The sequence below is a fragment of the Schistocerca americana genome, chromosome X (assembly GCF_021461395.2).
Source record: "Schistocerca americana isolate TAMUIC-IGC-003095 chromosome X, iqSchAmer2.1, whole genome shotgun sequence".
Taxonomy (NCBI): Eukaryota; Metazoa; Arthropoda; class Insecta; order Orthoptera; family Acrididae; genus Schistocerca; species Schistocerca americana.
The window spans coordinates 812,212,487-812,226,694 of NC_060130.1; the positions used below are offsets into that span (position 1 = coordinate 812,212,487).

The 14,208-nt window shown below is 40.7% G+C and overlaps 1 protein-coding gene across 1 annotated transcript in view; it reads right to left on the reverse strand.

Annotated features, from left to right (window-relative positions):
* Positions 1 to 615: 615 nt before the first annotated feature.
* The window catches only part of LOC124555266 (ras-related protein Rab-3), a 376,167-nt gene continuing 362,574 nt past the window's right edge, over positions 616 to 14,208 (reverse strand). The window contains exon 5 of the mRNA XM_047129135.1: positions 616 to 2,320. Coding sequence (XP_046985091.1) covers positions 2,174 to 2,320 — 147 coding nt within the window. The 3' untranslated portion in view covers positions 616 to 2,173. The remainder of the gene's footprint in view (positions 2,321 to 14,208) is intronic.

A 14,208-nucleotide genomic window follows, 5' to 3' on the forward strand; every position in this document is an offset into this window, starting at 1 on the left:
TTGAAGTAGTGAACTCATGCAGTAAGCTAAGGCACATATTTTGGGGTACCTACTCTATGTCATTCAAACAGTAAATGATTGTTGTAAGGAACAATAAGATCACACTGGAACAATAACTCACTCAATACAACTAATAAATATATTTTAAACAGTACAAACAAAACTATGCATATTTACACTCTTGCTTCCGGTTAAGCAAACTAATATGATTTTGCATTTAACAAAGGGCAGAGCTATATTTCCTGCAGACAATGAATACTGAAGTAAATGTTACATACATTTTGCTGACTGCAGAATAAAAACTCTGATTAATTTTGATGTACAAGATATAACGAATTTTCTCAGAAAAGTGACCTGTATATGATAATATGATTTTCAAGATAGAATTATACATGAACTGTGAATTGGTCTGTTAACACTGTTGTTGATTTTTGAGTCAGATGCAGAAACATTATACATTGGAAAATTACCTATATAATGCAACATAATAGGTTTTATGTGTGTTTTATTCATCTTCACAAATTCAGCCTGGCTAACAGCTATATGTAATGAAATAAATTTCAGAAGATGTCATTTATACCAATATTTAATAATGAGTTTCTAACTGTACACTGGTTGCATTTGTGGAAGGTTATATTTTATTACACAATTCAGCAATGAAAATAACATAAAAATTGTGTACTTGGTTTTTTAATGGCTGTAGTTCTTTGTAGTGGCTTGTTACCCATGTTATAGTCCAAAAGAACTAATAACACTTTTTTCCTTGACACTGAACACAAAGAAAGTCTTTTGTCTGTAGGCCTACATTTCAGGACATACATGAATAAAGTCTAAAAATATAGATTTGCTACCCCTCATGTATTAAACATACAATCAGTTTTATAGTCAATGATGTGCCACACAATGACATCCGGTGTTAATAGCTATATGCATTAATAATAGTACTCAATTGATGGTCTTGAGAACCAATTATAAAAAATAATATCTTTTACAGACATGCGTCAACAAACCAGAGATAAAATAGAAAATGAAAGGTTCTGAAACAAACGTATATGGCCAAAGAACATTGTTACTTAAAAAATCTGATGAACACAAATGTTGTGATATAAAAAGTAATGGTACTCTGAATGTTTTTCAAATATTTATGTAAGTGGAAAATATTATCAAAAATGCTAAACATATTGAAGCTCTAAATATACCACATTTGTGACAACTGAATACTTAATATAACACAACAGTCCAAGCCACATAGATCAGGAAAATACACACACAGTGAGCACACAAAATGCTTTACATGCCACATACTACTTCAAACAATTGCATGGAAACAAATAAAGCTCTTTGCTGAAATATCCAGTAATAATACCTTGAATACATTGTTATTATACTGGGAGGTGAAGCTACTAACTGTTTGACAGTTCTACTTAAGGCCATAATACGAACATTTAATTTGTTTCTCTACACATTTGCATTGATCACTAGATACAGACAGGTAGAAATACAGAAGGACTTTCAGTGAAAAGAATTTCAGTTCTTCAAGAAGTGTGTATTTGATCTATGAAGCTTTTATCATCATAAACATTCTTGAACAATGCTCATTAATTATAAAAATTATATTTTATACCCACAAAATGTTTCCCAAGAAATTGACATCTCTCCATGAATATTATTCATAGTTTATTCCTCGTTTTAAACAGAGTTAGCTATCATACTTACAACTGGCTGAGGTAACATGTTTGACATTAGAAAATACAGAACAACAAGAAACCTAGAAGCCAGAGATAATGGACAGTAACTACAATTACAAAGCAATAAAAACAGAAAACACATATTTCGATTTCAATGATTCAGAATGTATATATTCTTACACACAAACATTTTCTTACACTATTGTTTATTTAAGTATCATAGAATGCAGTCACCTTAATTACCTTTCTGTTATTGTATTCGTGTAATTCCTAAGTTTGGTTAGTTCTCATTATTTAGACACCTGGATAAATACACACTGGCACTTATCACTATTAAGAAATATTTTTAATCACATAACATATTTACTGTACAATTCTGTTTTAAATGTTAACATCCTTATTCAGGTATATTTAATTCCATATTAAATTTATTTCCCATTACATTGTGGCTGCTTATTTTGATTAATTTACAGTTCCAGAAGCAGTTAGCAATTGCAGCTTCCATTTTGTGGGCCAGCAGGTTGTTCTGTCAGACGTGTTCCTTTAGAGCCAGCATTCATGAGATTTGGATCCGAGTCCAGGCTCTCTGACATCTTGTCACAGATTATGTCTACTAACCGTTCGAAAACAGCCTGTGTACAGAAAAACAAATTTACATAGGAAATGTAATTTGATCATTGATAATAAATAAATTATAGTAATGATTTTTATTCTAACAAACAGACTTAAAAACTTTAGTCACAATTTTTAAATTGCAAGAAAACCTGTTAATTTAATTTAATTGAAGATGAAATACAACTGATGGCACTGATGTCCAGTATGAATCAAGAAATAAAAACTTTTTTCACTCTCAATTATTAGAGATGGAATAGACTTGTTAGTGTATACATTATTGTAGAACAGTTAAGATAACAAGTACTGTTGAAGTATTAGTAGAATAACTGAAAAAATACACGAGTCTTTGCAGGGTAAAAGTTGTACAAAATGAGGCCAGTGCCTAACGAAGTGATCAGATTCCTTAGACTCTCTCATACCACTGTGAACACATAAAATCACTTTTAATGTATAAATTCACTAAGACGTAGTTACCTAACAAATTCTAGGACCTAAAAAACATTCATTTCCTCGTAGACATTCAAATTCAGCATAGAAAAAGTATGGTAAATAAATAATCTTAACAGTTTATGGGCTCAGGGAGTGTGTGGACATCTGCAAAGTATAGAAGTAGAAATGTCACTATACAATCCTTAAGAGTAACTTGTGATAGTAGCATTCACACATTCTTTGGACACACATCACACCAATACAGTTTACCTATAGCGAGTTGATGTAAACACAAAACGAGAAAGTGCAAGAAATGGCTAACATGTGATGCTGTGCCACAGTACTCAGTACAGAAGAATAGAGTGAGACGTATAGTAGGAAGTGACTACTTGTCATCACTCATCTCATACTACGAACTAGAAGTGATCTCTCGTCTGGGAGGCTAATCATTGCTCTGAAAAGAGTGATTAGAATAATTTGCAGAAAAATGCAAGAAACCTCCTGTCATAAACTTTGATCAGCTGGGAACGCTTACTATTAACAGTGAGAAGAAAAATACGAAGTGTACTTTCATATGTGGCTATTTAGACTTTGTGGCGTATCAAGAGATCATATTCTTGTCTGGTCACAAGCTGGATCAAACTGTCATCTGCACGCAATATTTCAGCAGTCCACATGGCCGCCATCATGGCGTGAGAAAAGCTAAGCCGCTCTCGCCTATAACTGATTCAAACCGTGAATGACGGAAACTTTATATGCAGCGAAAATACGAAGGTGCATGTGCTAAGGTGAAATGGGCAAGCGCTTAATTGTTGCTGCTGCCCCCTGGCGCAAGAAGAGTTGTAGTGCCTCCACTTGTGAATACCGTCGAAAAACCATATACCGTCAAAAATTATAACTCATAGACGGCCGATTCAGATGCCTTTGTTTCTTCATATCTGATAAGATTCCAGGTTTTACTTAGCGGGTTTATCTTTCAGCCTCATTTCGACAGATTATTTTACAACACACTCCCAGTAACGCGAGGCGTCTGCAAATACGTGGGTCTCATTGTATAGCATCCTATGTCTACCTAAACGTCTTGAAGACACTTTTAGTTCTGTGGCCTTCCTTAAATACGCTGGGGAAAGTGTCTGCCAAGACAGCTAGGGTTTTGAAGAAACGTGAAATCAGATGTGTATTCCGTCCGCCAGCTAAGATTAGAGCACTTATTGGGTCTGTTAAGGACGATTTAGGTTTGAGGAAGCCTGGCGTTTACAAAATACCATGTGAGTACGGTAAAATATACACTGGCCAAACTATTCGTACCATCAATGACATGTGTTGAACATCATCGCCATACTTGATTATTACAACCTGACAAAACTGCGGTGGCTGAGCACTGTCTTACAGAGAGACTCAGGATGCTATACAATGAGACACAAGTGTTGCAAACTCCTCGCGATACTGGGAATGTGTTTGAAAAGAATTCGTCGAAATAAGACTAACAGATAATATCATTAAACGTGACGATAGATATCCGCTAATTTACACTTGGAATCCTCTATTATCAGATATGAAGAAACATCGGCCGTCTGTGAATAATAATCTTTAGCGATATAAGGTTTTTCGACGGTATTCAGCAGTGGAGGTTCTGCAACTCCCCTTGCGCCAGGGGGCAGCAGCAACGATTAAGCGCTTGCGCATTTCACCTTAGTGCTAACGCCTTCGTATTTTCGCTGCATATAAAGGGTCCTTCGTTCATGGTTGAATTAGTTATCGGCGAGAGGGGGTTAGCTTTTCTTACCTGATGACGGCTACGTGGACTATTGAAATATTTTATGCAGGTGACAGTTTAATCTGGCTGAAGATCCAAGGAAAGTTTGATCTGTGTTATCATATGTGTGTAACGTGAGTTTTCATTTCTATGTTATGGAAATTCAGTGAACTGATAAAACATAAAGTGTATTGGTACCACGTTTTTTGAGTGTATGTATGAGGAACCTAGCTTTGTAAATCTGTTGTAGTCTATTTTAACTAAATAATCTTAACAGTTTATAGGCCCAGGTTGTGTGTGAACCGTTACAAAGTATTCGGTTTTGCAAAATACAAGAGAACAAACTCTAGCACTTGAAGAGTGAGTAATTTGGAAATGGCATGTGTTGATGCTGTTTAGAGCACATGCTCTTGAAGACGTAATTACTGATACATACATACAAGTGCCCTGAATCGGTGGAAGTTGTGACCACAGACGAAACAGTGACACATCATCAATGACTGCAAGATGATGTGGAATTGGTAAGTTTATTAGCAAGTGCACAATGAAAATCCGTTGGTGATCACGTGTTGACATGCATCGATGCGAGTGATATTTGGATAAATTATTCGCGCGATTTGAATCGACCAGTACACAACGACTAAACGTGATCGAGGCAGTTTTTCGTATTCAACATGACCACAAAGATGCCATTAGCACACACGTTGCGAAGCTGCAAAGGCTTTTCGTTAATTGTGTAAGCACAAGGAAAATGTTTTTCTGATAGACTCTTAAGTGGTCGAATTTTATCCACACTACACAAAGAATATGACAATTCTAAAGAACTGTGGGACATGATTCTATTCACAAATCAAAGTGCAAACCTTTTGACTGAAAAATTACGCATGACTGAATAGTGTAATCAGAGTAGGTTTGAATCAGCAGCATTTGTTGCATGCAGTTGTCTTTGTAACACTATTATTGATAATACGTATATTTGTCTCATCTAATTTTTTTACCTGTTTTTACTCAATGTGATTTCTGTAACACCAAGCTCTTTGATGTATTATCGAGGTAAAAGTTTTATTCATTACTTAAGTCAATTTATGTAATTGTAATTTACCTATAGATGTAATTTCAAAAGTAAGATGCTGCGAGAGAATGGAAATGTTAAACTTTACTTGTAAAAATGGTTCAAATGGCTCTGAGCACTATGGGACTCAACTGCTGAGGTCATTAGTCCCCTAGAACTTAGAACTAGTTAAACCTAACTAACCTAAGGACATCACAAACATCCATGCCCGAGGCAGGATTCGAACCTGCGACCGTAGCGGTCCTGCGGTTCCAAACTGCAGCGCCTTTAACCGCACGGCCACTGCGGCCGGCTTACTTGTAGTACGGGTTACTGCATAGGACATGTACGTTTAAAACATGGTGGGAAGACCCTGTGCAACGAAATTGGCTTGGCGGGAATAGAAAAGGTCGACCTAGCAGTCGAATTGCGAAGCTCCATTATGGCATGGATCAGTCGGTGGCTGGCAGTCAATGTTTTTGCATCTTGTGAACGGAACGAGGCACGAAGAACAGCAAGATGATATAACATAGCCTCGGATGTGGAAGAAATTTGGCTTATTATTCATCGATTACTTTGGCTGTCAGTGTTCTACGAAAATCCGACGCTAAGAAGAGTATTTCCAGATGTAATTACACAGCAAGAACCATCGATACTGTTGCCTCATTTGTAGAATAGACACAGCAGATCGACACAGTTACCACCTTCATCTCAAATTATCAGCTGAGTACTGTGCAACTGCATGGTCTAATTATGGGGTTTCATCCTCAATAATAAGATTGTGTTCTATAGAATTTGCGTTGAATAGCCGTATTTTATACTTAGTCATTCACCTAGACTGATTCCTATCCACCATGCTTCGGTAATCCCGAGTATCCTACTTTACTGAACTGAAATGTTATTTCAGTTTCAGTAAAATTTCACTATAGTTAATAAACTTTGAGGAGTAGTAAATTTCACAGTTATTCAGTGAGCATACGTTTCGAAGAACTCCACGCAATTTTCGTGAAATGATAGTTAAAGTTTCACCAAAGATCAGTTGCCAAGAAAAGATTTATGATATTCAGCTTAAAGATTGCTTTTATTGAAATCTCTGTTTAGCATTACAGTTACATGCAAAAACGATGATACAGAAAGTTACTAGCTATTATACTTTCAAGGGCTGGTACAAAAATTAATTATTGTGCAAGTTAGGAAGTAACTATGTTTACAATTTCATTTGTACATAATTAACAGTTTTTCTCATATTGTGTTTTGACTAAAATATTTAACCATGATCTGAGTGTATTGTTAGATTAGTATCTGATTCCCTTGCTAATTGTTGAGCCAGATTTAAGTTCATATCACAGTTACAGCATTAATGAAGTGAACTTGCTAGCTATCTAACATCTGTATGCTATAATAAGCAACTAACTACAACTATTAAAACTATACCACATCCAAGTACTACATGTTCCATTTGAGGTAAATAGTTTAAGGATGGGAATACCCCTCGAAAATACAAATAATGATAGGAATAGAGAATGTAATAACCTGAAAGACATTTTGAGGATAGTATATTCCAATAATGAAGCTGATAAGAGAACTCTGTAAAACATAATTTATATATCAAGTAAAGTCAATCTCAACAGTTAACTTTCTTTATGAACCAAGCTAGTACTTGGAGCAACTTTGCCTAATGAGGCCGCTGACCGTATCCTTCTACACAATTACAGTTTACTTTATTACTGACTGAACCTTGGTTCGAATCCCGTTTGTTTTGATATTGTTTTCTTTGGACAGAAATCTTTTGAGAGACAAAGAACAATCCAATAAATTGTCACGGTCACAAATTAAGATCCTTTCACAGGATTAACATTATCGGTGAACTGTAGTAGTAGCCCATAGTGTTAGATGTGTTACCACATGATGGGACATTCTTTAGTTTGTTGTACACACTTTTTTCTTTATTGTTATTTTAATTTTCCACATTGGGGGTGGGCTAGCAGCGGATAAAAACCGCTCTCCATTCAAAGGTTGCATAAACTTTATTTAAAGATTGTTAAAATATATAAAAGGCGACAATAGCACATAGTTTTGTAAAATATACATAGGTGGTCGATATTGATAATTTTTATATAAAAACAAGTGACAATAAATGAGAACTTCGTTAAATACACATAGATACAAAAAAATGATGGTTTTTAAAACTAGATTGACGATTTAATGTTACAATGAAAATATAGCTCTGATGAATTTGAATGATAAAACGGTTTAAAAATGATGCTAGGTGATATACATAAATTTCGTCATGATGAAGGTGCAATTATGAGTATGACTATGAGGCCCTGTAGAATCGCAGGTGGCGATTAGAAGTCAGCAAGGTGGATGAAGGGGACAGAGAAAGTAGGAGGATGGTGTGAGGCAGAGCGTTGTGATTAGGACTAGAAAGAGGTACATATCTCCGGCAGGACATCACTGTATGGAATGGAAGTTGGTTAAAATGCCGACAGAAGAGGATGGATAAGGCATGACGGTGCATTAAGGGTCGAATTTGTATATAGTCGCGCAAAAGGACATCTGGATTTGTTGATAGTGGATTAGAATTTGGGTGCAAGGACTGGATTTTTCGAATAGTGTATTGGATCCAAAAGTGCTCCAGGAAAAGGAGTAGGTGTGGGAAGTGGATGAGTTGGTACAGGATTCAAGATCAGGATGGTGGCCAATACAGAAAGCGAGGCACAGGGCAATCTTTCCAAGATTTCCAGGATTAAGTGAAGCAGAGGTCCAAGCAATTTTGGCGAAGGTTGGGAATGGGTCAGTAGAAGGGCAAGTAGGACGCCACCCCACATTGCATTGTTGGCGAATTTATTCAAGATAGCGGCGATATATGTGGCAATGTCGCAATGATGCCATGGAGGGAAGTTCAAATTTTAGGGGGAAAATAGGGCAACTGTGCTATCTCCACTAACCTAACCCCCTCCCCATTCCCCTATCCCCTCATCCCAAGAAATGGTGTGAAAAATGGCAGGAAAAAGGTCAATTGGGCTACCTCCACTAAACTAAGAAAGTGGTGAGAAAATTTTTGCGAGAAAATAGGTCGACTGAGCTACCTCCACTAACCTAAGTCATCCAACCACCACCTCTTCCTTAGAACTAGCAGGAAAAGGACTCAGCCTGTACTGGGCTGCTGGATAGGATGGATGTAAGTCCTTATTTTACATGCAGTGTTCATTTAAACAGTCTGAGTTATCATAGGCAATTGTTCAATCCAGTGTGTTCACCATGGGAGTCTAGAGTCCACCTGACCTAGTACACATTTCCGCCACCAGAGGGCGCTGTCGTCCCTCCCATGTTGTAATCTAAGATGGGGGTCTGGGGCAAAATGGCGGGAAAAGGACTCAGTCTGTGTCCAGCTGCTGGAGAGAGACAGGAGTGTACTTCATTTATTTTAATTGGGAAGTTGGAACAATCTACACTCCTGGAAATTGAAATAAGAACACCGTGAATTCATTGTCCCAGCTAGGGGAAACTTTATTGACACATTCCTGGGGTCAGATACATCACATGATCACACTGACAGAACCACAGGCACATAGACACAGGCAACAGAGCATGCACAATGTCGGCACTAGTACAGTGTATATCCACCTTTCGCAGCAATGCAGGCTGCTATTCTCTCATGGAGACGATCGTAGAGATGCAGGATGTAGTCCTGTGGAACGGCTTGCCATGCCATTTCCACCTGGCGCCTCAGTTGGACCAGCGTTCGTGCTGGACGTGCAGACCGCGTGAGACGACGCTTCGTCCAGTCCCAAACATGCTCAATGGGGGACAGATCCGGAGATCTTGCTGGCCAGGGTAGTTGACTTACACCTTCTAGAGCACGTTGGGTGGCACGGGATACATGCGGACGTGCATTGTCCTGTTGGAACAGCAAGTTCCCTTGCCGGTCTAGGAATGGTAGAACGATGGGTTCGATGACGGTTTGGATGTACCGTGCACTATTCAGTGTCCCCTCGACGATCACCAGTGGTGTACGGCCAGTGTAGGAGATCGCTCCCCACACCATGATGCCGGGTGTTGGCCCTGTGTGCCTCGGTCGTATGCAGTCCTGATTGTGGCGCTCACCTGCACGGCGCCAAACACGCATACGACCATCATTGGAACCAAGGCAGAAGCGACTCTCATCGCTGAAGACGACACGTGTCCATTCGTCCCTCCATTCACGCCTGTCGCGACACCACTGGAGGCGGGCTGCACGATGTTGGGGCGTGAGCGGAAGACGGCCTAACGGTGTGCGGGACCGTAGCCCAGCTTCATGGAGACGGTTGCGAATGGTCCTCGCCGATACCCCAGGAGCAACAGTGTCCCTAATTTGCTGGGAAGTGGCGGTGCGGTCCCCTACGGCACTGCGTAGGATCCTACGGTCTTGGCGTGCATCCGTGCGTCGCTGCAGTCCGGTCCCAGGTCGACGGGCACGTGCACCTTCCGCCGACCACTGGCGACAACATCGATGTACTGTGGAGACCTCACGCCTCACGTGTTGAGCAATTCGGCGGTACGTCCACCCGGCCTCTCGCATGCCCACTGTACGCCCTCGCTCAAAGTCCGTCAACTGCACATACGGTTCACGTCCACGCTGTCGCGGCATGCTACCAGTGTTAAAGACTGCGATGGAGCTCCGTATGCCATGGCAAACTGGCTGACACTGACGGCGGCGGTGCACAAATGCTGAGCAGCTAGCGCCATTCGACGGCCAACACCGTGGTTCCTGGTGTGTCCGCTGTGCCGTGCGTGTGATCATTGCTTGTACAGCCCTCTCGCAGTGTCCGGAGCAAGTATGGTGGGTCTGACACACCGGTGTCAATGTGTTCTTTTTTCCATTTCCAGGAGTGTATTTAGGGATGGGTTTCAGGTAGTTTATTTATTACGCTGCTACAAAGCACTCACCCTGGTGTGCTTGGGGTCTCAGTAAATAGCCTACAGACCTGCAAACTACTCGTAAATCACCGAAATAATGCAATACACTGATGTACAGCCAGGCAAACAACTCGTAAATTGTCAAAATAATACATGTATAGCGCTCTGGAAAAACGCTAACTGATTGTAAGCTGTCAAAATAATGCAATGCACATCTTACAGGCGTGTTCACAAAATAATGCAGTTCACTGATGCCTAGACACATCCACTACGTGTAAAATTGGCGAAATAATGCATGTATAATGATCTGCAAACACGCACACAACGCTTAAACAGCCGAAATAATGCAATGCACAAACACTCATTGCATTTAAAACCGCTTTTGGACTATTGTTAAGAAATTCGACTGTGACATATCAGAAACCGTTCTGTACAGAGTTCCAAGGCAGAATGATAACAGTATGCATTCTTCCTAGCGATCCTAACAGGACAGCCCATCCCACATGCAAGACGACTCTGGCCGTCCACTTGTTTACCTATTCACTGTTGCTGATGCAGATCATTCAAAGCAGCAGGTCCAGTGCTGAGCGAGACGTTTGCATAGCGGCTCACCCTCGCAGGCGCAGCTAAAACTTTGTCAGTGTTATGTTGACATCACATGTCTACGTAAATAAGAGCCATCTCTCCCTCTCCAAAATCGTTAAGTGTTGCAGAAATAGTTAATGGTCACTTTTGTCGTTGTAGGAGCTTTCGAGATGTCCCAGCTTGTCTGCAAGGAAATTCTTGTCCTAACAGAAGCTGTTCACGAAAATAGCCCTGAATAACACCGAATGCATTCTTCCTGGTAGTACTAACGAGGCACCACATCCATCACGTGTTATCCTTCCTGGAAATCGCGATGTCATGCTTTCAACAAACGTCTCCGAAACGGTAAACTTTCTCACTGATATGTGAAGGCTCCTATGTCCCAGCACAAAGGTTGTCTTGTGAATGAATGAATGAAGAATTCTGATTGGCTCTTACTGAATTTGCCCGCCAAATTATTGACGCTGCCGGTGTGGAAGCAATGTCCACCTTTTTCATGCAGACAAGACTATTTTGTATAGATCTCCATATTGCACTGACAGTTAAACGTTGCAAAAGTGGTCTACGGATCGTCAAATACTTCCTCAATTACACTGCTCTGCCATTGGCGACTGAAGCTTGAATATTTCAGCGTGAAACCCATCTCCAACCTGGCTGTATATCACCACATACTGTTTTGATGTAGTAAACAAACAATTCATATCCTTCGCCATACAAAATCACCATTTCTGTGTCTTGCATATATCTATCGACCATCAGATAGTCTTACATTTACCGCAAAGACAGACAGCATAAGCAAATGGACCATATATAGTGCTCGCAGCACCTATGAGCTCAGTAGGTCATTCACAGCAGCCAATGGTCAAAAGTCATTTGCCCCCTGCAAACACACCGGCTTGTGTGAAATTTCCACTGGGAACACACATTATCATGAAGGCTGTGTGTGTGTGTGGGGGGGGGGGGGGGGGGGGAGCGGGCGGCCGGAGTGGCCGAGCGGTTCTAGGCGCTACAGTCTGGAACCGCGTGACCGCTACGGTCGCAGGTTCGAATCCTGCCTCGGGCATGGATGTATGTGATGTCCTTAGGTTAGTTAGGTTTAAGTAGTTCTAAGTTCTAGGGGACTGATGAACACAGCAGTTAAGTCCCATAGTGCTCAGAGCCATTTGAACCATTTTTTTGGGGGGGGGGGGGGGGGTATGGGGTGGTAGCAGAAGCAACAACATGATTTACACCATGCGACGTCTAGTTTTCTGTGAGAGGAAATGAATCAGAACGTGTTAATCTCAGTTTAGAACCTGACACAGACCTCGAAGTCGTGAGGATAAAAACAAAATGTATGGCAGTGTACAAGTCGTGTTACAGCAGAAAAAACAATGTTTCAAACAACAACACAGGTAGCCACTCTTGTGGCTGACAGTATAGTCTGTGGCATACGGTGTTCCTCGTCCTCCAACAGTATGGGCGCTGACACACTTTACACTGGTCTGTGCAAGCGACTTCAGTCACTGCTCGCCTAATCCAGTGGAACAATACCAGTATATTTAATACGATCGCCACATGTGCTCGATGCTGCTACACAGACGGTATTTGTTTTCGATATTTGAAGAGAAAGAGAGATGTGGTTAAAATCTCATCAAGTTCTGTTCAGATGAAGTTAGGAAAGCTTTTATAGTTCGTAATTTTTCTCTGTTGGATGGTACAGAATGACGATGATAGAATGTTGGGGTGATAGACGTGAATTGGCCCCGAGGGATGTAGATCTGTTTTGGACTGCAGTACCTGTATGATGTTGAGGCTTCCTAATTTTCCCAATAAGAAAAACCACCATAACTGTTCGTACTGTCTGTATACTACCTTGTGCTGCAGAAGCAGGCTTCGTTTGGCGCCGACTTTACACATCACATGTTCCTATTTCCATCGAATGGTCAAAACATGGTCCTGTCACACTGACTCAGCTTAGCCCGTTTCTACATGGACTACAGAATGTGGTAGATATAGCTTTCTCCGAATTCTACTCAGGTCTGACTTAAATTGGAATGATCACACGCGAAAAGCTGCAGGGATAGCAGTGATTGAATGGAAAGACTTGATTCCAAATCGCAGACGACATTTCTACCAGAGAACGTAATACTAGAGATCTGAAAAGCCTGCGTACATTTCTTACAACCTCAGTAAGCACACCATCTACTGTTGGGATCCTTCTCAACCAATCATCGACTATAAGCCAGTGAATACATTGCAGGAGCTAATGGTTCAAATGGCTCTGAGCACTATGCGACTTAACTTCTGAGGTCATCAGTCGCCTAGAACTTAGAACTAATTAAACCTAACTAACCTAAGGACATCACACACATCCATGCCAAAGGCAGGATTCGAACCTGCGACCGTAGCGGTCGGTCGGCTCCCGACTGTAGCGCCTTGAACCGCACGGCCACTCCGGCCGGCCTGGCAGGACCTCTAATGTGGCATCGAGACACAATGCATTACAAATACTGGACAAAACCTAGTGACTGAACGATGGAGTTGCAAGCACCAGTTTCATACCGCGTTCCTTAGCCAAATCACTTCATAAATTCTGTGATTTTGTTATGAGTCTTGGCGACGTGTTATCGCACTCTTGGTCTGATAATATACTCTCCGGCGATCACCGTCTATTTTCAGTGTCGCGGTATTTGTCTGGGAAAACCACTTCATTCAGAGGTAATGTCATACCTCGATTTATAAGGCATGTATACAGGGTTATTACAAATGATTGAAGCGATTTCACAGCTCTACAATAACTTTATTATTTGAGATATTTTCACAATGCTTTGCCCACACATACAAAAACTCAAAAAGTTTTTTTAGGCATTCACAAATGTTCGATATGTGCCCCTTTAGTAATTCGGCAGACATCAAGCCGATAATCAAGTTCCTCCCACACTTGGCGCAGCATGTCCCCATCAATGAGTTCGAAAGCATCGTTGATGCGAGCTCGCAGTTCTGGCACGTTTCTTGGTAGAGGAGGTTTAAACACTGAATCTTTCACATAACCCCACAGAAAGAAATTGCATGGGGTTAAGTCGGGAGAGCGTGGAGGCCATGACATGAATTGCTGATCATGATCTCCACCACGACCGATCCATCGGTTTTCCAATCTCCTGTTTAAGAAATGCCGAACATCATGATGTAAGTGCGGTGGA